Source organism: Callorhinus ursinus, unplaced genomic scaffold (genome assembly GCF_003265705.2).
Source record: "Callorhinus ursinus isolate GAN/ISIS: 27379988/994484 unplaced genomic scaffold, GSC_fseal_2.0 scaffold46, whole genome shotgun sequence".
In the NCBI taxonomy this organism is placed as follows: domain Eukaryota; kingdom Metazoa; phylum Chordata; class Mammalia; order Carnivora; family Otariidae; genus Callorhinus; species Callorhinus ursinus.
In genome coordinates, this window is record NW_027397108.1 from 1,633,828 (window position 1) to 1,657,358 (window position 23,531).

Consider the following 23,531-nt stretch of genomic DNA (forward strand, 5'->3'; position numbering starts at 1 on the left):
TTTCCTGAGGAGAGAGTGCTCAGAGGTGGAGTCGATTTCTCCTAAGATTCCCCAACGTAAATGGAAATCCTGCGGGCAATGGAGCTGGGGACTCCACTCTGCCGGTCCCCGAAGGCTTTGCCCTGCGGTGCTCTGGCCCGGGATAAAAGCAAATTCAGCTCAGGCACTAACTAAAAACTAGGGAGGGCACCCTCTAGGGGGCGGGTCCCCGGCGGCGGAGACGTCGCGCCTCCCCTCGCCCAGCCAATGGTAGCGCACAGAGGCCGGAGGGGCATTTTCCTCAACCAACCAGAGCTCCGAGGCCTTTCGAAGCCCCGCCTGCGTGTCCCTCCTTTAAGCCAGGACTCCTAAACCGCACAGCTGCGCCCGCAGAGCTCTATTTCGGAAATGAGGTGTACGCGGCCTTCCGCGGATCTGGGCAAACGCTGGGCAGCCTGCACATCGCCTTCGTAAGCTCACTCCCCGCCTCTCCATGAGCAAGCTTCCCTTTTTCCAGAGGCTGTCGAGCCATTTGTCTGACTACAGAGAGACACACGAATACTTCTTACTTCTGAGAAGCCCGCCTCTCGCTACTTTAGCAACCGAGCCCCATAGGTTGACCAGGCTGCGCACAGCGCTCCGATTGGAAGCGGGGACTGTCCATCAAGCATTTCCTCTCGGCACACACTACTCCATTCCACCCTTCGCCTTTTCAGGTGGATTAGGGAAAGTGAAGTTGCCTCAATTCTGGGGAGCACGCCTATTTGGTCGGACATTGGTATCCATCGTGACCGAGGCTGTGAAAGTCCTCGAGCCTTCGATTGGGTCCGGGGATATGTCAGTCAAGATGGGCGGGTGCAATCGTAATGCAGCGCACCGTATTGGTGGAGCTACGGCGCGGCCAGAGCGGGTGCGGAACCGCTGGAGGAGAGCCGGCTTCTCTTGATTGGGCCATAAGGGAGGCCCTCCGACTCCGGACTGGCTGAACGCGAGCCGCGCCCCCGTCACGCCGACAGCGGGCTCTAAGGCAGGCTGCCCGGCTCGCCTGTGTTAGCCTTGCGAGCTAGGGCGGTGAGAGGAGTGCATAGGCGGCTCACCGGGCCCCCAGCCAGAGCGACGTAAATCCGGGAGTGGCGCGCGTCATCTCAACGGTGAGGGGACACCAGTGGGCGGCGGGAGACAGGGCTCCGGCGCGGCGGAGAGCGAATAAAGCTCCGCAGCCGGAAGTGTCTTCAGAGCGGCGTCGTACCCGGAAGTGTGGCACGACGGCAGCCGCACCCGGAAGTGTGATGCTACCGCAGCTCGGGAAGTGATGGTACCCGGCCAGTTGGGATACGGGGTTAATACAGGTGTTTATGTCTCTTTATCCGCTGAAGCTCATTAGAACCTCCCTTTTCGGGAAATGCTGGAGGGTGCAAGTAGTTGGTCATGTTTTTGCTTGTCTCATCCTGTTGAAACCCGAGGGGAAACGAGCAGTAGGAATGTGTCCAAGGGGGCCAGGCTCAGTAGAGGCTTTTAAGAAGTTTCTTTTGCTTCCTGTCACCCTCAATTCCTTTGCCCCACAGGGATGTGCAGATGGAGGCTGGAGGAGACACTACAGCCCCAGGCCCTGGGGACGCTGAGGACTTGGGGGACACTCGGTTCCCCAGTGAGGAGGCTGGAGAGGATGGAGGGGTTCACGAGGACCCGCCGGATCCTGGAGACGGGGACCTGGAGAAAACAGGTATGTCTTCCCCTCACTAGGGTCTTGGAAAGAATACCTAAGGGTGTCATTGTTGGGGGAGGTCAGAGGGGGACAAGTGAGGAATCTTTTGGGACTCAGGAAAGTGGTTTAAACCACAGCAGGATCAGTAGGAGGCCATGGTGGACACACAGTGTAGTTCAAATCATTGAGGAATGAAAAGGAAATCAGTGGGTGTCAAATGGATGTTCACTGGGGACTTAGATCTGAGTTCAGGTCTTTGAGGAATCAGATCAGTTGGGGTCAACGAAGGGTATTGGGGATTTAGGATGTTTAGGTCAATGAATGACCAAAAGAAATTTAATACAGTCAAAAGGAAACTATTTAGAAGTCAGTGTCTTTGGGGGCTAGGGTCTTAATAAGTCATTGAGGTGGGAACGGGCGGGGATCAGTGGCAACCAATGCACATTCAGTGTTTACATCATTGAGGAGTCAGTGGTGAGTTGTTGGTGGCAGTCTTTAAGGAACCAAAAATTAGATGTTAAGGGTGGTCATTGGTGAGGAGGCAGTGGACATCAGTGAGATTATGTGGAGAGTCAGAGGACCAGTAGGAGGGTCTTTGAAGACTTAGTGGATGTGTAAAGTTATTTGATGGAGACTCAATGGGAGTCATTGGGGAAACAATGCTCATTGACCACCTGGGAATGAGTCAATGTTAGTAGCATCATCGGGAAGGATGAGTGGACATCACGGAGAATAAATGGTGGGTGTTGGGGGGGTGTCTTTGAGAATTTGGGAATTATTGGCAACTAATGGCAGGTATTGGGAGAGTAATTGGGAGGACAACATGGGGGATCGGCGAATGTCAATCAGAGAATGAGGGAATATGAGGTCATTGGGATTTTATGGGAAAGTTGCTGAAATAATGGTTATCATTGGAGGATCAGTGGACATTGACTGGAATAAATGGGAGAGGTGTCAAAGGAATCAGTAGAGGGCAGTGAAGTTGTGGGTTTAATTGCTGATTGTTAATTATGGTCATGAGGAAGGGCGGTGGACAACATTATCATAGTCCTATGTGTTAGTGTAGTTATGGTGGGTATTTTTTTTTTAAAGATTTTATTTGACAGAAAGACAGGGAGGGAACACAAGCAGGGGGAGTGGGAGAGGGAGAAGCAGGCTTCCCACTGAGCAGGGAGCCCGATGTGGGGCTCGATCCCAGGACCCTGGGATCATGACCTGAGCCAAAGGCAGATGCTTAACAACTGAGCCATCTAGGTGCCTCTTGGTGGGTATTGTAAGGAGTGGAGTGGATTATCAATGAGAATAAAAGGAGGTCAAGGAAGTCGGAGGAAGTCACTGAAATCCTGGATATTAGTGGAAATTAATAGTAGTCATTGGGGAGAAGGGAGAATGAAATAAAAGAGGGTCAGGGGAGGTTATTTGAAGTCTTGGATGTTAGTAGGGGTTCATGGTGGTTATGGTGGGGATGGAGTGCACATGAGGTAAAATAGATTGTGTGTCAGGGCAGTCACTGGAGGTAACTGGAGACCCAGGTATTAGTGATATTAATGGAATAACTAAATGCTAGTGAAAAGCAGTGGGCATAAATAGGGGGTTAGGGGAGGCTTAAAGATCTGGGTGCTAGTGGATAGTCATGGCAGTCATTGGAAGAATTAGTGGTTATCACCAAAAATATATGTGGTGATGAGGAGAGTCAATGAGGTCATTAGGGATCAGTGAACATCCATGAGAATAAGTAAGGGATTAGGGAGGGGTGGGGCAGGGGGAAGGATTTAAATGAGAGACTGTAGAGATATTAGTGGATGTCATGATGGCCAATGAGGGGTGAGTAGATACTAGGAGAATACATGAGGGGTCAGAGGTGTTAATGGTGGATCATTGAAGATGAGGATAATAATGGTCATTCAGAAGCAATAGGGTGCTTTGAAGACTTGGAAGTGGCAGTTATTGACAGGAGAGTAAATAAGCTCTAGGGACATAGAGGGTTCCATAAGGACCGTGAGAGACTGGATTGTTGGGGTTTTAGGGGGATCATGTGGAGGTCATTGAGGGGTGGAAGGGACACCTGGAGGTCTGTGTCAGTATCACGGGTCATTGGGGGGCTGGTAGAGAATTTGGTAAGTCCCTGGGCACATGGGGTTAAGGGGAGTCCACAGCCAGAATGACCCACCAGGAGTTCCCTTTCAGAATCCGAGACGAAGGATCAGCCACCCGGCCTGCTGTCACCACTGCCCCAGTCAGAGGCCCTGTCATGCACCTGTGGGCTTTGGGATCCTGTGACCTCCGAGGATAGTCCCATGGGTGGCCCCGAGAGTGGCTCTGGGGGCCAGGGTGGGGACCCCAGTGATGACGACTGGCGCAGCAAGCGAAAGCACGTGTTTGTGCTGAGCGAGGCAGGCAAGCCCATCTACTCCAGGTATGGCAGCGTGGAGGCACTGTCGACGACCATGGGCGTGATGACAGCCCTCGTGTCCTTCGTACAGAGTGCAGGGGATGCCATCCGCGCCATCTACGCTGGTGAGCAAAGGTGGGGGTGAGGGAGTGGAGGGAGCAGGGGATGGTGGCCAGGAAAATGGCTGGCTGGCCAGCTGGTCGGCTGGGAGACTATCCACGCAGCCCTCTGTGTATATGGATGGCTGGCCAGGCATCTGTCTGTTGTCCGTCTGTTTGGCCTGCTGGGTTCTGAGTGATTAACTCACCTGGACCGGAGTCACTGGCTGGATACTTCCGTGACTTTGGGGGCTCTCTGGCTGAGTTGGGTGTCTCTGGGTGTCCGTGTCAGTCCTTGCTCTGTCTTCCACTGATCCATGCTGTGTGTCTAACCTGATTCCTTGACCATCCCATCATGTCTCTACAAATAACCCAAACTCCCCCCAGTTGTCCTTATCCTTGTGCAAGTGTGCCACAGAGTGACCATGTGAGCTCGGGCCAGGAATGCGTGTGTTCAGGGACAGAGCAGAAGAGCCCCGCCTGAGCCCTCCAGTGGCAGCTGACCCATCTCTACCCCCCCCCCCCCCCTCCCTCCCCCAGAGGACCACAAGCTGGTGTTCCTACAGCAGGGCCCACTGCTGCTGGTGGCCGTGTCAAGGACTCCTCAGTCAGCAGCCCAGCTACGGGGGGAGCTGCTAGCCGTGCATGCGCAGATCGTGAGCACGCTCACGCGTGCAAGTGTGGCCCGCATCTTCGCGCGCAAGCAGAACTACGACCTCCGCCGCCTGCTGGCGGGTTCGGAGCGCACCCTAGACCGGCTCCTGGACAGCGTGGAGCGGGACCCCGGGGCCCTGCTGCTGGGCGCCGTGCGCTGCGTGCCTCTGGCTCGCCCACTGCGGGAAGCACTGGGTGCGCTGCTACGGCGGTGCACGGCGCCTGGCCTGGCCCTCTCGCTGCTGGCGATCGGAGGCCGGCTGGTGACGGCGGCTCAGGAGCGGACTGTGTTAGCCGAGTGCCGGCTGGACCCAGCCGACCTGCAGTTGCTGCTCGACTGGGTGGGGGCGCCGGCCTTTGCGGCGGGGGAGGCGTGGGCACCTGTGTGCCTGCCCCGCTTCAACCCCGATGGTTTCTTCTACGCTTACGTGGCGCGCCTGGACGCCATGCCGGTCTGTCTGCTGCTGCTTGGCACCGACCCCGAGGCCTTCCATGACATGGCCACCTGCAGGCGCCTGCTGGAGGAGGGCATGCACGGCCTTGGTGCCATGCGGGCCCTGGGGGAGGCTGCCAGCTTCTCGAGCGCCCCAGCAACCAGTGCTCCCGCCTACAGCGTGCAGGCTGTGGGGGCGCCCGGCCTCCGACACTTCCTCTATAAGCCGCTCGATATCCCCGACCATCACCGGCAGCTGCCTCAGTTTACCAGGTAGGCCCGGACCCTGTGGGCAGTTGGCTGGGCAGGAGGCCTTATCTAGCTAAAAAGTTCAGCGTCTCATAGCCATGAGGTGGGAGAGAGCCAGGCATTCCCCAGGAGGATGGAATCAAATGGGTGTCTGTCCACTGAGGGAGGCTCAACCACCAGCCTCAAGGAGTCCCTCATTCTGATGAAGAAGAGGGCCCCAGTACTCATGGAACCCCCCGGTCGCTGGGCCAGCTGGGCCTCCAGCCACTGAAAAACCTCAAGTCTAATGGGGGCGGCTGGGCTCCCTCATTTAATTGAACTCCCTAGACTGAGGGGAGACAGGCCAGCCAAGCAAGCCTCTGATTGCCCTTGGCCTCTCCTCCCTCCATCCTGGCAGCCCTGAGCTGGAGGCACCGTACAGCAGAGAGCAGGAGCGGCAGCGCCTGTCCGACCTCTACCACCGACTGCATGCGCGCCTCCACAGCCCCTCCAGGCCCCTGCGCCTCATTTACCACGTGGCTGAGCGGGAGACGCTGCTGGCCTGGGTGAGTCGGCTAGGGGTCTGGAAGAGTTCATTCCTGACTTGAAGCCCCCTTTTCCTCCACTCTGTTGCCTCTGACCATGCCTCTGCCTGCATCCCTGTTCCTACCGTTACACGGGTGTCTTTGAAACCCTAAGGATTGCATGGTCTACAACCCTCCGGTACCCACTGTTCTTTTCCTTGTTCCCGCATTAGCTACCAGTACAGTGTCTCTGACTTGGAAGAGGTCCCATTAACAACCATCAGCATGCCCTTTATTTTCTCAGTAGCCCTGCCCGTGTGTCTACCAGTTCAATTTTCGCTCTGGGAGTCCCCAATACTCTTGAACACTACAGGCTTGGTCCCGGGCTGTGCTTTCTACCTGGGGTTTCCTTCCCTGGGGTCTTCAGGGCTCCTCTCCTCATTCCCATGGGTCGATTAAGGGTCAGCCATTCAGGGAGTTTGACCAAGGTGACCCCATTGGAAATGGCACCTTCCCTCAGGCTCTGCCATTTGGCAGACATGTATTAAATCATTTATTGTATGCTTACTGGGTGTGAGGCACTGTTCTCACCTGAGGATTTTATTATTTTTAAATTTTTTTAACTTCCATTTCCAAGCAATTTTAGACTTACAAAGAAGCTGCAAAATAGTACAAATAATTACTGTAAATAGGTTCTTCACCTAGTTTCTCCAGATGTTAACCACAGGAGCTTATTAAAATCAGGAAATTAATACCAATACAACAACATCTAATCCACAGACTTCATTCAGATCTCACCAGTTGGCCCACTAATGTCCTTCTACTGGTCCCGAATCCAGTCCAGGATCTTATGTTGGTTTATTTATTGTTATCTCCTTAGTCTCAGTGATTCTAGAATCCTTTCTCGGTCTTTTTTGCATGTCCTTGACACTTTTAAAGAGTACCAGCTAGTTTGTAGGATGTCCCTCAACTTGCGGTTTTCTAATATTTTATCATGACTGAATTAAGGTCATGCATTTTGGGCAAGAATATCCCAAGAGTGAGTGATATGCCCTTCTCTGCACCTGCTCAGGAGATCCACAGTGTCATTTGTCCCACTGTTGATGTAACTTAGATCACTTGGTTAAGGTGCTGTCTCCCAGATTTCTCCACTACAAAGTTAGTGTTTTCCCCCTTTATAATTAGTAAGTATCTTGTGGGGATTATGTCAGGTTTCTGTTCTCCATCACACTTTCATCCCCTGATTTTAATAGCCAGTAATGATTCTTGTCTGCAACAGTTACTACTCTAGTGTTTGCCACCTGGTGATTTTTGAACTCTGTCATCCCTTCTACATTTATTGGTTGGGATTCTGCTACTATATGGAAGAACTTTTCCTCCCCCTGTTTATTTGTTGAATTTTTAATTTTATAGCAATATTGTCTCATGGATTTTTCTTTAAGTTAGTGGGCTACAAGCCTTTTCTGTCATTTATTTTGGTGCTCAAATTATCTCAATTTAGCTGGGCTGGGCCCTGTGTCTTTTTTTTATACGTCTCTATCGCTGTCTGAGCATTCCTGTTTTCTGGCACACGACGTTCCAGGCTCATCATGCACTTTCTCTGTGCCAGTCCTGGAATCAGCCATTTGTCCAAGGAGCCCTTGTTCCTTTTGGTGGAAAATGGCATTTGAAAACCAAGATATGGTAGGCCCAGGATTTTAAATTGGGTTGTCAGGGGATGACTCACTGGAGAGATGGCATCTGAGGGGGAGGTGGTGGGCTATGTGGGTATCTGGAGGGAGAGGGGAAGGACTGTGCAAATGCTGTGAGGTGAGACAGAACCTGTATGTTTGAGGAATAGCAGGGAGAGGTAAGAGTGGCCCGGAACAGAGTGAGCGAGGGGGGAGCAGTGAGGGAGGTGATACAGGAAGGTACAGTGACCTGGTCAGGTTAGGCCTCTGGTTGGTAGAAGGATTAAATTGCCCAGGCTACAAAGGATGAAAACAGGTATGTGGAGCTGAGAACCGAACCTTGTATATGACAACTGCTCAGTAAATGTTAAGCATTGTTGTTTTCCCCAGTCCACAGATGAGCAAACTGAGATCTAGGGAGTATGAACACACACACACACACACACACACACACACACACACACACACAGCCAGCGTTACCCAGTTGAAGCCACTAGATCAGCTGATTCCTTGGCCCTACTGAAAACCCCTGGCCCACCGTGACACAGTATTAGTTTACCAATTTTAGCCCAGTGACCAGGTAGCACCCGGTGGGAACTCTTGCCAGATGGCTTTTCCAAATAAGAGACAGGCATGGGGCTCGGGTGGGGTGGACAGGACTGGGCATGGTCAGCTCTGGTCTGACTGTGTCTCCTCTCAAACCTGCAGGTGACTTCCAAATTTGAACTCTATACCTGTCTCAGCCCCCTGGTGACAAAGGCAGGTGCCATCTTGGTAGTGACCAAACTCCTGCGCTGGGTGAAGAAAGAGGAGGATCGACTCTTCATTCGTTACCCACCCAAGTACTCCACACCCCCAGCAGCCCCAGCTGCCTCTACAGACCAACCTTCCCATAACGGCTTGTTCCCTGGACCTTGAGAGGCGGAGTTCTCAGATTGGGCAGTGCTGAGAAACACCACCTTTGGTTTTTACCTTCTGTCTCTACCCTGGAAAAGGGGCAGGAGGGACAGAGGAAAGGCTGCTTCCCCGGCCCCGTCATGCTCCTCCACCTCTGGGGAAATCCTTTGGCCCCTCTGCCTCACCTCTATCACTTGGATGATACTCCTCTGTCAGGGGCTGTCTCCTCCAGTCCTGGGCACCACACCTTCTGTCCTGCATCGGGAGTCTGCCTCCTTGATGGGCTCTCATCCCTAAGTGTCTAGGGTTGGCCAGGGTCCCTTTGGGTGGTCCACAGAGGCTCTGGAATCGGGAATGCATGGCCAGCCTTCATGAAAGGCTTTAAGAAAGAAACAGTACATAAAAGACCTAAAATCAATTGCCACAAGGACATTCCTTTGCCCATCATGTACTTCATCTTTACCTGGGCAAAAGTGGCCCCCATCAACGTTGGCTGCTGCTGATATCGGTGAGAAGGTGGCCTCCAGGGCAGAACACCTGACTTAACAGGTGGCTGAGATCCAGACATCCTGCATGGGAGGTGCACTCGGCTTCTAAGGCTCATTGAACTCATTTGTCAAGCGCAGAAAACCTCGCATAGGCTGTTACGTGAGGATTTGTGAACGAAAGGGGACTCGAACTCCTGGGTACCACCGAACAGCTCATGTATATTTGTCTCGGACTTCCACAACCTGCACCACACGGCAACCCAGAGAGGGCAAGGCTTCCCTAGAGTTCATATGTGTGTGCACAGCACTCCCTCCTCAACCCACCAAGACCCAGTTGTGCCCGTTCCCCTACACTGGAGTTGGGGGACGCGAGGTTAGGCATGCGCGCTAACTGTCGTTCAGGGGCCCGCGTCCGTGCCTGGCTAGAGCCGAACTCTCACTGCTCCTCCCGCCCGGTGGACTGACGAGCAGACGCGCAGTACCCGCATGCGCGCTGCAGAGCCTGTGTCCCTCGCGTTGTTTTTTTGGTTTTTTTGACCAATTGTCATCCAGGGTGCACGCAAGCGCAAACCCCACGTTGGAAAATGGCAGGCAAGTTGGAGCCTTTGAAAACGGAGGCCCCCGAAGTCGTCAAGGAGCCTGAGGAGGCTGAAGGTAGGGAGGGCGAGCCAGCCTCTCCCTGGCCAGGGCAGACGGGAGGGAGCCTTGTCCCGTTACAGTAATAAAATATTAATAGTGTACTAAAAAAATTAATTTAAGCTTTTTATAAAAACAAAAAACTGTTCACCAAAGGGGAGAAAAATAACATGCATATTCTTATCGTCTAGATTAACTCAGCTTTATCGGGTATATTGGTTTAAGTGTTTCGAAGAAACAATAGACTATTTCAATATGCATCTCTTCAGACAAAAAGCGGGGATGGATGTCACACAAACCACTCTGCTCCTGCCACACCGAGGAAAAGCAACAGTAATTCCCCAGTATCATTTCACACCCCGCCCATATCACATTTCACATGGACTCTTAAGTCTGAATGAGAGTGACCTCTCCCATGGATGGCTCCTTTCCTTGGGGCGCTTTGTCAATAATGACACCCCCACCCTAGTGAGGGGGAGGGGATTGCTCTAAGGATAATTAGAAATTACCGCGTAGCCGGAAGAAGAAACCCTCCCAATTATGTGATCCACCGCTATGCCACTAACTCTTTTTTTTTTTTTAATTGTAGACATTTTTGGAATGTACCAAAGTACAGCAAATAATATGGTGAAGGCCCATGTACCCACCACTCTTGTTTCAACAGCTCTGGACTTTCTGCCCTCCTTTGATCTATCTTTGTTCCCCTTCCTGCATACCCTTTAAACTACTGTATTAATAATAACATTTGGACTGCATCTTTCCAGATCTATCTATGCAGACACCAACAGTAATTATGATGGTTCACTGGTTTATTGTTATTTCTCCAGCACCTAAAACAATGCCTGCTTGGCATATAGTAGGTGCTCAGTAAATTTTTTTTTTAATTGTATAAATAGTAACTAACTGGAAGAGCTCTCTTAGGTTAGGGCTATACATTATGGGCCTTCAACAAAGGACAGTCAGAAGGTAGACAGATGCAAATAGATCTCATTTATTAAGCACTTACTATAGCACTTAAAATAGTAGCAGCTGTGCTAAAAACTATTTTCGTATCAAGCTTTCAAATTAGTCAAAATTGAGGTTCTGATGAACTTCACCAGCAAAGGAGAAAATTGAACATGTTAAGTATCATTTCTAGCCCATTGAAAATGGCTTTAAAAAGAGAGGGATAAATCTAGCTCTGATTACTCTGTGGGGAAACAGGCTCTCTTTGCCTCACTCAAAACTGACCAGTAAAGGCTTTGCTAGAAACAGTTTGGTGGAATATTTTTAGCATCTAAAATGCTATTCCATATCTTTAGTCACCATGCTTGGTCATCATAAAATGTGCAGATGTGTGGACCATGAAGGATCATTGGAGTGTTGTTGATGGAAGCAAAACACGAGGAGCAATCAGGGAAATGTCTAGATTTAGATATGTCCATGCCTATTGTGGAACGCCTGTGTGGTGGACATTGTTTTAAGCAGTAAGAAAACAATAAGATAATTAAAAATTAATTTTTTAAAAGTAAGATTATGGTTTATTGACACAGAATGAGCTTCAAAGGTGATCATACTTTTATGAGAGAAAAGCAAGTTGGGATTTAAAAAAAAAAATAAAAAGGGGGCAGTGTCAACTAGAGCCCTAAGGCATATTGCACAGTGTCTGAAGGCTATAGGCCTAACTAATGACTCTCAACAAGGAACTTAGGTTTTTAGGAGTGTGCAAAGGTGGAGGCATTTTTGTGATTTTTTGTTTGTTTGTTTTATGTTTCTTTCAGGAAAATGTGCTATATGATTTTAAAATAGAAAGGGGGAAATTTTGAATGGCATCCAAGGATCATATATTAATACTGATCAATATTAACATCCCAGTTTTGATGGTTATACTGTGGTTACCTGGCAGAGTCCTCTTTTATTTAAGAAATATACACTGGAATATTAAGGAATAATGGGCCATGATGCCTGCAATATATGGTACAGAAATGCTCACAAATGAGAAATCTAATACACAGGCAAATAGGAGCACTGTGGCCTTTTTCTACCACTTTTATGCACATTTGAAATTATTTCAAAATAAAATGTTAAAAAGGACTCATGCTGTACAGACTGTTTCGTAATATGGATTTCTCAGAAATTTTTATCAAGATGTTAGTTGGGTTATTTAAGAGATTTACTGATCACTCATGATTTGGACTAGAAATGGAGAGGAAAAATACAGATGGAGCTTTTGCAGAAATGATTACAAAAACCAGCTGTGAAAAACAAGGGGACAATTGAGAAATCCCATTTGTCTTGTCTGGGCACTGGATGATACTACATGATGATTGTTAGTGTAATGACAGGATTGGAGTTATCTAAGAAAATGGACTCAAGTAGTTGAGACTCTTAATGAAATATCTGGGGATGAAATATCATAAAGCATAGGGCTTGCTTGAAAATACCGCAGCACAGGAAAAACAGCTGAAGCAAATATGGATGAATATTAATGGCTGTCAGATCTTAACAATATGCATAATCGAGCTCATCAGGTGTCCTCTCTATTTTCATGTGTATTTGGAAATTTTCATATGCAATACTACAAAGAAAATAATTGTAAATACTTGCCCTTGTTAATAAAGTAGCTTTAATTTTTTTGTTTCATTTCCAAATATTAAAAGAGTATTGTGGAAATTAAAAAGTCTCAGGAGGAGACATATCCGTTAGTATGGATTATATTGGAGAAAGGCAGGAAGATTTAGGGCCAACGAGAGAAGGGGAGGTTTCATTTTTGACTTCACATATTTTGTAGTGTTTGAATGTTTTGGGGGGTAAGAAAGTAAAAAAGGAATACATGAAATACATTTTACTAAAAGATCTGAGTGTGTTCACCAAACTGTTGGCAGTAGTTACCTTTGGGAAGGGAAGTGACTCACTGAAGAAGGGGTTGTTCCTGAGAGGAAGCTGTTACTTTTTCGTCCATGTTTTTCTACTTTTGTTTATTAGTTAAATTCAAATGCAAAATTAACTTAATGCATACTAATTTGTAAATGATTTGAGACATGTAAAGAAAGTGAATATACCACCAAAACACCATACCACCAAACATTTTAGCAAAACTTAAATTTACAACATGATTTTTTTTTTAAAGACTTATTTATTTACTTATTTGAGAGAGTGGGTAGGGGTGTGGTGGGGGTGGGAAGGAAGGAGAGAAAGTCTCAAGCAGGCTCTGCATTAAGTGTGGAACTCAACATGGAGCTTGATTTCATGACCCTGAGATCAAGACCCGAGCCGAAACCAAGAGTTGGAAGCTTAACCGACTGCATCACCCAGGCATCCCTACAACATGATTTTTAATGGCTACAAAAGATTTCATCCTATGAATGTGCTATAATTAACTAAAATATCTTTAGGTTGCTTCAGTTTTTTAAGATTAGAAATAATGAACAACTTGCCCACCATCATTTATTTCCTTGAGATAGATTCCTAGATATGGAATTTCTGATCTAGAGGATTTGAGTAATATTTTTGGTATTTACTACCAAAAAGGTTGAAATGTAATACTGATTTTGCCTGTCAGATTGGCACAAATGAAGAAGTTGGAAAACATAGTTGGCTGGTAAAGAAAACGGGGAAGGAATGTTTTACGGGCCTGCTTGAAACAAGTGGAGAGCAATTTCATAAAACCAGTCAAATTTGGTAATAACACCTGCTCTTTGATCCACCAGATGGCCTAGTAGGAATTTATCCAGTAAATATACTCCCATGCATGCACAAAAAGAATGTATAGGGATGGTTTTCTTGTTGAATTGTGTCCCTCCCAAAATTTATGTCTATCAAAACCTAAAAATGTGGTCTTATTTGGAAATAGGGTCTGTGTAGATATAACTAGGTAAGATGAAGTCATCCTGGATTAGGATGGGCCCTAATCCAATGACTGGTATCCCTACAAGGAGAGGGAAACTTGCGCATAGAGAAATACACAGAATGCCAGGTGAAGAGCCAGCCTACATCAGGGCTGGGGCAGAGTGCTGGCTGGGTTTGAGGTTCAACCCCCAGTCCAGGCCATCTGCAACTAAAATACTATGACCCATTGGTCTGTTTGGTCTGTTCCAAATAAAAGAGAACCTCTCCTTCCTCCAGCCTGGCACGCTCCTTCCCCCCATGGCCACCTGCACTGGAGCTGCTGCCTAGGCTAAAATTAGGTAGAGAAATCACAGGACTGGAAATGCAGAGTCTTCCAGATGACTGGAAGTCATCTCCATACAGAGCCCTGAAATTGGGACTGAAAGAAGTTAGAGATAGTTCTCTAAAAGGAAGACCCATTTTGTGGTACTTTGTTATGGCAGCCCAAGAAAACTAATAGAGATGGTCACTGTGGCATTGTTTTTAAAAGCAAAAGAAGGGAAACAACCTGAAGATCTATGAGTAGGCGACTTCTCTTAAATTATGGTCTATCCTTTCAGTGGACCATTATGAAGCCACTGAAAAGAATAAAAAGATCACTGGATACACAGTCAAATGAAAAATAAGATGTAGAGCACCATTTATGACACAACACCACTTAAATGGCATGAGTGGACTTGTGAATTTAATTATCTCCAACTACACAACAGATAGCTTGTAACACTAGTGGTCTCTGAAGGGGAAGTGAGGAAGTTAGGGTCTGAGGAGGAGGAATTTTGCACTGTAACTGTGAGTAAGCATATCTTCCTTTACCTTGGGACTATCATATGCGTTTTGTGAGCTGCCTTTCATTTTCTCTGTCCAGTGTTCCTTGGAGAGGAGTGGGTCACTGGACTTTGACCTTTTATCATTGATTTCAAGAGTTTAAGATGTTAACATTGTTCCTGTGGGTTTTGTTGTCGTTGCTGTTACAATTTTAAAAGAACACAGGCTTATGTTAAATACATGTAGAAGTATCTACGGTGAAAAGTATCTTTGAATCAGGATCCAAATAAGGTCTTTTCCTCACAATTGAATGATATACGTGTCAAGTTTCTTTTAATCAATAGAGTTTCCCCTCTCCCTCTTTTTTTTTTCCTTTGCATTTTATTTGTTGAAGAAACCAAATTGCCCTGTGGTGTTTTCCAGCATCTGCATCCCCATGGTGTCACTTAACATGTTTCTCTGACCCTTTTATTTCTTCTGAGTTGGTATTTAGGTATAGAAACCTGGTAAGATTCCTGGGTTGTTTTGGTTTGGTTTGGTTTGGTTTTTGGCAAGAATCCTTCATAAGTGGTGGTGTGTTCTTTCGTGAGGAGGCTCATAATATCTGGTTGTCTTCCATTTCCTACACCCATTAGTCCTTTAAGAATTTGCAAATTGTGACCTATAATGATTTCTTTGCCCTACTGCATCAGTTAGAACTTCATACTGATTTTAAGCAGCAGCAGTGAAAGTGCTGTTTCATTTCAGTAAGGGAATGCCTGGGGTGTCCTTTGACCTCTTAGGAGAAGCTGACCATTAGGAGTCCTGATTCATCCAGCACACATCAGAAAGCTCAGGGGCAAGGGACAGGGTCTTGCAGGAGCCCTGCTCTGGCTGGAAGCTTGCCCCCCCAGCCTGTCCTCAGTTCCAGCCTAGGGCTTCCACAGAACTCACTGCGCCTTTCTCCCTCCCTTCCCCAGATAGGCCTGGACCTTTCCTCCATCCTGTAATTCTGGTTTTCATGTCCCCAGGGCAGACCAGGTCTTTGAAGATGACTGAAGACCTGCTGGCAATGGTGAAAAAGCTGCAGAAAGGTCATGCCGTCTCTTTGTGTCTGAGGCTCAGCCTGGGGTTTTGAGGCAGGCAGATGTGGTTCCAACCCAGCCCCCTCAGCTCACATCCCTGGAAAATTACCCATTACACATTATCCCTCTTGTTCAATTTAATTCTTTGAACCAAAAGTACAGCTTCAAAAATCAAGAAGTATAAGGGAATGGAAAACCCTACTCTCTTACAAACACACACACACCTGCCATCCATGTCCCTAGCTCAAGGGCTAGCAGCAACTATTTTTAAAATTCTTAGGTATTTTTCCAGAGATTAAAAAAAAAAATTCCTGGGTGTGTATTCTTTGTCCTCCCTTTTTATATACAGATGGCAAATGGCAATGCAAATGACTGCACCTTGCTTCACTTGTTGAGGGGGCCTAGGAGCCAGCCTACATCAGGGCTGGGGTAGAGTGCTGGCTGGGTTTGAAGTTCGACCCCCCAGCCCAGGCCATCTGCAACTAAAATGCTATGACCCATTGGTCTGTTTGGTCTGTTCCAAATAAAAGAGAACCTCTCCTTCCTCCAGCCCGGCACGCTCCTGCTCCCCATGGCCACCTGCATTGGAGCTGCTGCCTAGGCTAAAATTAGGTAGAGAAATCACAGGACTGGAAATGCAGAGTGATCATGACTGTCTCCAGTAAAATGAAGACCCTCGTGTTAAGTCATAATCAGCACCTTGGAGAGCATTCACTCTCCTAGAAGTTTCAGGAGATGGAAGTTGGTGGTCTCGGAAGACCAAGAGCTTGAGTTTATCAACTCCAGCACTCCAGAGCGTCAGGAGTTGGTAGTGAGACCCAGCAAGGGTTGGGAAACTTTTGCCCCAATTCTGTGCTGCTGACCTTGAAGCCAGAGAGGGATGAGGAGGAAGTCATCTTCATACAGAGCCCTCAAATTGGTACTGGGAGAAGTTAGAGATAGTTCTCCAAAGAGAGCACCCACGTTGATGGCATATATCTTCTTTCAATGTCTATCTCACCCATGCAGAATACAAACCCTGCAAGGGCCTCTTACAGAGCCCAACACACAGCAGGAACTCAATAAATGTGTTTTCATTGCTAGTATCAGAGACACTGTACCAACCCCCACCCATCTCTATCTGCCTTAGACAGCCAGGCACCTGTCTTCTCTGGCTCAGTCTTTCTTTCGTTCTGCAGAGGGAAGCCTGGCGCCACAGAATGAAGACCTGATTAACCGGATTAATGAGCTTCAGCAAGGTAAACTCCAGGACCTAAGCACTTTTTCTTCTCAGGGCCTTTGCCTGCTGTGTCCTCCTGTGGGACGCCCTTCCCCGGGGCCTCTAACAACCGCAAGTCTGTCAGCTGCCTTGGAGGCTGGCCTGGGGGACCCTACTTCAAAAGGCACCTTGCACCAGGGTGCTGTCCTTGACCAAATGTCTTCATAACATGTCTGTTCTGGTTGTCCGCTGTGTGCCAGGCACTAGCACTAAACTCCAGGACCTAGACTTCCTAGCTAGCCAGGAAGAACCTGGACTTTGAATGCCCCCACTTCCTCATCTATAGAATCCAGGCACCTCCAGGTTGTTGAAAGATGAGTGTGCAGTGTCACAGTGTGCAAGAGAGTAGCCAGGTTAGAGGCTGCACTCACACAGTGTCCTCTTCTTTGGCCCAGCAAAGAAGAAATCCAGTGACGAACTGGGAGAAGCCCAAGCTCTCTGGGAGACCCTGCATCAGGAATTGGACTCCTGTAAGTAGAACCAAAAGAGGGACCCACAGATCTTATGAGCACTGCCGATGTTCTCTGCACACCTCAGAGCCTTGGCATGGGCTGTTCCCACCATCTGCAATACTCTTACCTGTATAATACCAATTGCCTTTCGCTTTCTCAAGTCACCTTTGAGCTCTCAGCCCAAACTTCAGTCTAACAGAACTACCTTGGCGGACCCATCTAACTATGGACTACCGCCTTCCCTCTGTCACTCCCACTCCCCGGCTTTATTTGTTTCTTCACAGCCTGTATTAACACTTGATATAGTATATTTGTTTCTAGTCATCTCTCCCATTGGTATAAACCCTGTGCATTCTGCAGGGTCTTCACTCCTCTGGCACTTACAGAGAATTTGGACACTGAGGGGGAGGTGCTGGATCAGGATGGTCCCCAGGGGGGATGGGTTTGCAGGTGGCAAGAAGATACCCTGCCCTGGCACTGTGCCCTACCTTCTGTAGCTTTGATAAGCCTTTGCATGAAGTTGCAATGAGGGCACAGGATCTGGCCTCTGGAGGCTCAAAGTGCCCCTGTGTTTTCCAGTGAATGGAGAGAAAGCGCACCTAGAGGAGGTCTTGAGCAAAAAGCAAGGTATTTATCAGCTCTTCTGTCTTCGTTGTTCTACCCCATTTTACCCACAAAAGCCCACCATTCTCAGAACAGCTAGAGTCATCCCATTGAGACCTGAGTCAGGGTGCTTCCCTCTCTGCTCAGGCCTTTCCCTTAGCTGCCACCTGACGCGAAGTAGACACTAAAGGCCTCCAGGTGCCCTCCAATGTGCGATATGATGTGGGGCCCATTACTTCCACCCAATCCTGACTCCCCAAGAGGTCACACAGGGCTCCCTTGGTTCCTCTCCCCACAGAGGCACTGAGGATCCTCCAGCTGCACTGCCAAAGGAAGGACAGCAGAGCTCAGAAGTAAGAGGTCCTGCTCAACTCTTCCCCACCTTACTCCCCAACCTGAAGGAGGAGGGAGCAAAAGCTAGGGAAAATATACCTTGGACACACACTCCTCATTTTTCCTTTCTGTAAAATAGAATAGCTAGACAAGAGACTTCCCTGCTCATCTTTGATTTTGGTTGGTGGTGTGGAGATTGACTCCCTCGTTTGATCATTCATTGCTAGTTTATTAAATAAATTTCACCCACTGTTGTTAGTCTAAATCTTCTTCTATTGGCTGTCCAGCTCTTCCACCATCCATTTATTTGTTTATTCATCTGCCCATTTAGGCCTCCAGTCATCCACTTACCCACCTGTCCACCCATTCATCCATTCATCCACACAGCTATGCAATCCTTTTCCAGCCAGCCAGCCAGCCATATATGTCTCCATGTTGCAGGAGTGCACAGAGCAAATTTCTATCCATAACTCTCAGGTCACAGAGAATTGCAGGCAGAAAAAACTGGGGTAACTGCTGGGGGTAACCCCGGGTCCATGGCCCAGTGTGGTGCTGGTTGGGCATGGGAGTGGGGCTTGCATCAGGGAGTTTGTTGGAAGAGGAGCTACTGGAACCAAAGCTTGGAGGAGAAAGCCCATAAGGGGACTCCTAGTAGAGGGAGCACTGGGCAAAGATCCAAAGTCCATCCAGAGGAATCCCCTAGACTGAGCCAGGCTGTATGTCAGTCCTAGCATGTATTCTCTCATTCCTGGCTGTTGGCCCCTAGGTTGCACGTCGAAGAACAGCTGGAGAATTTGATGGGCCAGCACAAGGACCTCTGGGAATTCCACGTGAGCCATCCTCATTGCCTCCAACCACAGCCCTTCCTCTCCTGCTTTCAGTGTCTCCACTGACTGGCTCAGTGTCTATCCACTGGTCACCCCAACTCCATGGGATAGTTTTTGACTCCTTTCTTCCTCTTACCCACCTACTCAGCCCTTCAGCTTTTACCTTATATTTAGCCCCCTCTTACCATTGTCCCCATTGCCACACCGGGCTTCTATTGCCCAGACTGTTACAGTAACCATTGCTGAGCATCCTGCTTCCTTCCTGCTTACCTAGAGTTTGCTCCCCTTGCAGTGGCAAATACGAACCCTGAAAAGGCCACGGTCCGATCAACATTCCAGGCAGGAGGAGACAGTGGGGAGCCAAAGGGGCCAAGTATTTGCTTGTCCCCACTATAGTTGGGTGCAGGGGGAGGCATACTCAGACTCTAAACAAAAAAATAAGTAGATCATGTAATGTCAGTGGGGAAGGCCACTCTGAGCAGGTGACATCTGAACGCAGACATAAAGTAAGGGTGCAAATGTTGTCTTGGTGCAAATGTTCCTGGAAGAAGGAAAGGCCAATGCAAAGGCCCTGAGGCCGAAGCCAGCCTGGGGTATTTGAGAGAGCAAGAGGAGGCGGGGGGGGGGGGGGAGAAGAGATGAGATTTGAGAGGTACACGGAGACGTGGGGAGCTTTTGGAAAGGGAGACGGGTCCCTACCACCAGGCCACAGCTGGAACTGCGCATCGAGTTAATAAATAGTTGAATGAATGAATGAATGAATGAATGACATAATTCGGGTAAGGACTTGCCAAGGGGGCTGAGAGGACAAACGGACAGACAGGCCTCCTCTCTCGCAGATGTTGAAGCAGCGGCTGGCCCGGGAGATATGTGCCCTGCAGAGCAGCAAGGAGCAGTTGCTCACTGAAGGTGGGGCCCCGGTGCAGGGTTGGGGCTGAGGGGGCGGGGCCTAGTCCGCTGGAGCTCCTGGCCCTGCTCATGACGCTCCGCCCACCCGCAGAGAAACTGGCGCTGGCCAAGCTAGAGGAGGTGGAGCTGCAGCTGAGCTCGGGGCGCGCCCGGGCGGTGAACGATGGGTGAGAGGGGCAGAGAGCAAGGGCCGAAGGGGAAGGAGCAAGGAGGAGGGCAATGGGCCGACTTTCCCCCGGCACCGCCTCCAGCCGCCTCTCCGGGAAGGCCGGGCGCTGGAGCGGGTCGGCGGGGCCTCTAGGGTGCGGCGTTTCTTGCACCCCAGCCGCTCGCGGAGGCTCCGGCCGCTTGGCGTCTGAGGTCTACTACGTCGGGATCTTGGTGGCTTCCTCCCTGCGCCGGCTCCACTCTCGTTCTTTTCTTCCTCTCCGCGCCCCCTGTTCTCCAGGCTGAAGGCAGAGCTGGAGAAATTCGGGGGCCAGGGTCCTGCCCAAATCCATTGCACCCCAAAGGACGGGGCCTGCAAAGGAGAGGTAGGGAGCCCGGCGATGCGGCGAGGGGGCAGAGACGGCGGGCGGGGGTGCCCTCGGAGTCTCTTGGAGAAAGCATCAGTGGGGAGCAGGGCGCCCCGGCGGGGGACGTGACGGATAGAGTAAAGGCAGCCGCCGGCCTGCGTGCGGGGACGCCAGCGCCCTCGGGACCCGGGGCCGGCAGCCTGACTCGCCGCTCCCGCAGGCTGGCCTCGAGCGCCCCGGCGCCCGCCGCGAGGACCTGGAGCCGCCCCCAGAGCACTAGGACCCGCCCGAAGCTCCCCACTCCCACCCCCTTCGAGGCCGGCCGAGAAATAAAGGCGAGGATTTCGGACCTTCCTCCACTTCCTGCCTGAGTCTGTGCTCCCCAGGGCTTGGGGGGGCGGGGGGCTTGCTCCCGGCGGGCCGGGGGCGTGTCCAGGCACTCTGGGCGGGGCTTCGGCCGGGCTCCGCCCACCAGTCACGTGTAGGGCTCAGGAAGCTCAATGAATGTTCGCGAGCATCACAAAGGACACGTGGGTGCCGAAGCCACCCCATATCCTCGGCCTCGCGTTGGGTTCCTAACTGTTTTACCAACAAGGGCTAGAGGGAACATGTTAAAAACCCATGTAAAGTCCTGTCTGTCTCCCGTGGTTCAGAGTAAATTCCAGCCTCCCAAGAGCCCCTGCATTCCCCACAGACTCCCACTGACCTCTCAGGCTTCCCCTGCCCCCCCTCACACGTTTGGCTCCAGCCCTCCGCTTTTGCACTCTCTTCAAAGCACTTTTTCTTCTCAGGGCCTTTGCCTGCTGTGTCCTCCTGTGGGACGCCCTTCCCCGGGGCCTCTAACAACCGCAAGTCTATCAGCTGCCTTGGAGGCTGGCCTGGGGGACCCTACTTCAAAAGGCACCTTGCACCAGGGTGCTGTCCTTGACCAAACATGTCTTCATAACATGTCTGTTCTGGTTGTCCGCTGTGTGCCAGGCACTAGTGCTGGCCCTGAATTTAAATAGCATGGTCAGGGGATGTCTCACTGAGGGAGTGGTGCCAGAGCAGGGAGGTGAGGGGGCAAGTGAGGAAGGGAGCCCTGTGGACATCGGGGGAAAGGTGCCCCTGGCGGAAGGAATGGCTCGTGCAAAGGCTGTGAGGTGGGATTGAGCTTTGTTGTGCTTAAGGAACATCTGGAGGGAGCCAGTGTGGTGGAGCACGGTGAGGTAAAGAGGGAGGGGGGATAATACTGGAGAATTGCTGGGGACCCAGTCAAGTCGGGCCTTGTCTGCCTACCTAGTCTGTGTAGTGTTCTGAGAAGGGGCCCTGGCCCCCAGCCAACACTCAGCATAGGTTAGCCATCCCTTAGATTCCCTGGCCCACTGCCCACCTGCGTTAGGCCAGCCTCCAAGGATCTTTAGGGAGCCTTCCTGTCTGTCACACAGATGGGACAGCCTGGATATTCTACCGACTTACCATTTTCCTCCTAGTATTCAAATCCTGGTTTCCCTGCTCACTGGCTGAGTAACCTCAGCAAACTGATTAAGGTCTCCCAAACTCAGTTGCCAGATTTGCAAAATGATACCAACCGCACAGAAATTACTATAAACCTAGCCAACTCCTTGCTCCTCTAGGAAATCTCCCCTGAACCCACAGATAAGCTAAATTGCCTCATGTGGGTACAGTATAAGGCAATGGTTGATTGGCCCCCCCAACCAAACTCGGAAGAGTAGAGACTGACCAGCCCTATTTTTCTCCCTGGTTTCCAGTAAAAGCCCTGAAAAAAACTGCTGAAGACAAATGCCCCTTTCAGTTATTGCCTGGATATTTTTGTACATGCATGAAATCCCCTGAAATTCCTTGGATCTGAAGGCTACTGATGTTTAATTGTTAATTGTTTCCGTGTGCCGATAGTCCTTATTCTTAACTGTTTTTCTTCTTTTCTCTCATATAAAATAAATACTGGCTTATTCCATATTTCTGGAGTTCCCCAAAAGCTCCGACTTTGAGTGGTTGCTTCTTTACTCTCACACACTTCTCTTTCTCAACTGATTGTAAGTTAAGGACAGTTGTCAAATTATTCCCTGGGGAGGAAAGGATCAAATGGTGTTCCTAGTCAGGAATTCTTTCGCCTTTTCGTCTTTATTCTGTTGGGACTGTGGGTTTGGAATGGGCGAATAAAAAGACAGGAGACTGCTATTTGGGAATGTCGAGGAGCAATATGAGACGTGCACCTTTATAAGATGGAGGGAGTCCTAGATGGGAGCTGTGCTGCCCAGTGTAACAGCTCCAGGCCCCCAGGGGCCCCAAGGGGCTACCGGGCACTTGGAGCGCAGCTGGTCCAAACAGAGACACGCCCCAAGTACAAAATGCAGGCTGGATTTCAAAGACCTGGAACAAGAAAAAATTAAATGCATCCTTAATCATTCGTATGTTGATTACATATGTAAATGAGACTATTTTGTGAATAGTTATAATATTTAATATATTGGCTTAAATAAAATATTAAGGTTAAGTTCACCTTGTTTTTCCTTGTTTAATTTTTTTAATGTGGTGAGTAGAACATTTTAAGTTACATAGGTCGCTCACATTATTTTCTATTTCTGTTGGACAGCACTGTTTTATTAGAGGGTGTGGAAGGGGACTGGGCCATCCGCTGTGCCCCTGGCCCCTTTGTAGCTGTTACCTGCAGGCCACATAACTCCTGGTCTCCCGGTGTCTTGATCTCGCTTGATGCCTTTTGTGCCAGGAGCTCAGCATTGAAGACTGGAACAGTGTTTCACATGGGATGGACATGTATGCAAGGCACACACACAGCCATCTGCATCCAGATCCCTTTTCTGTGTATACATCTCAGTTTGTGGGTGAACAGATCCCACAGTCTTGCATCTCAGAAAACATTGTAGTGTATTTGAAGGGCATAATCCTGGTATATACCAGATGTCCTTGCCCACTCAGGCAAAAATGCTGATTTTTATCCCCTGAACACCTACATAAGTATAAAGTTTCTTCTAATGCCATTAGCAAGAGGTTCAGAATGGCTACACTACAAAATTATCAGGCTTCAGGAATGCATTTTATACAACCTTGGCATGCCATCCAAACTGTTGAATTGGCTAGTGAGGAGGAGGATAATCACGTGTTCTTACAATTTTATCCCACAGTTTGTGTATTAACTCTGAAGGGGGATGTGACTTTGTACTGGGGAGATAGAAATGCCTGAACCAAGGGCCAAGTGTAGCATGACCAGTC

The 23,531-nt window shown here is 49.4% G+C and overlaps 2 protein-coding genes across 3 annotated transcripts; both read left to right on the forward strand.

Moving 5' to 3' along the window:
- Positions 1 to 899: 899 nt before the first annotated feature.
- Positions 900 to 12,334, forward strand: MON1B (MON1 homolog B, secretory trafficking associated). 2 transcript variants are annotated; one of them, XM_025860363.2, is made up of 6 exons: positions 900 to 1,130; positions 1,545 to 1,702; positions 3,872 to 4,201; positions 4,715 to 5,534; positions 5,908 to 6,055; positions 8,392 to 12,334. In XM_025860363.2, the coding sequence occupies exons 2-6, from the start codon at positions 1,555 to 1,557 to the stop codon at positions 8,599 to 8,601; spliced, it is 1,656 nt and encodes a 551-aa protein (XP_025716148.1). In that variant the 5' UTR covers positions 900 to 1,130; positions 1,545 to 1,554; the 3' UTR covers positions 8,602 to 12,334. The 2 variants fall into 2 exon arrangements, with proteins under 2 accessions (XP_025716148.1, XP_025716149.1); XM_025860364.2 differs by lacking the exon at positions 900 to 1,130 and adding an exon at positions 1,172 to 1,328.
- Positions 9,555 to 22,799, forward strand: SYCE1L (synaptonemal complex central element protein 1 like). Its single transcript, XM_025860365.2, is given in 11 exon segments — positions 9,555 to 9,600; positions 9,603 to 9,722; positions 15,296 to 15,409; positions 16,579 to 16,638; positions 17,054 to 17,128; positions 17,690 to 17,737; positions 18,012 to 18,066; positions 18,813 to 18,876; positions 19,713 to 19,782; positions 19,874 to 19,949; positions 20,231 to 22,799. Coding segments are annotated over 11 exon segments (924 nt in total). The 3' UTR covers positions 20,427 to 22,799.
- The last annotated feature ends 732 nt before the right edge of the window (positions 22,800 to 23,531 follow it).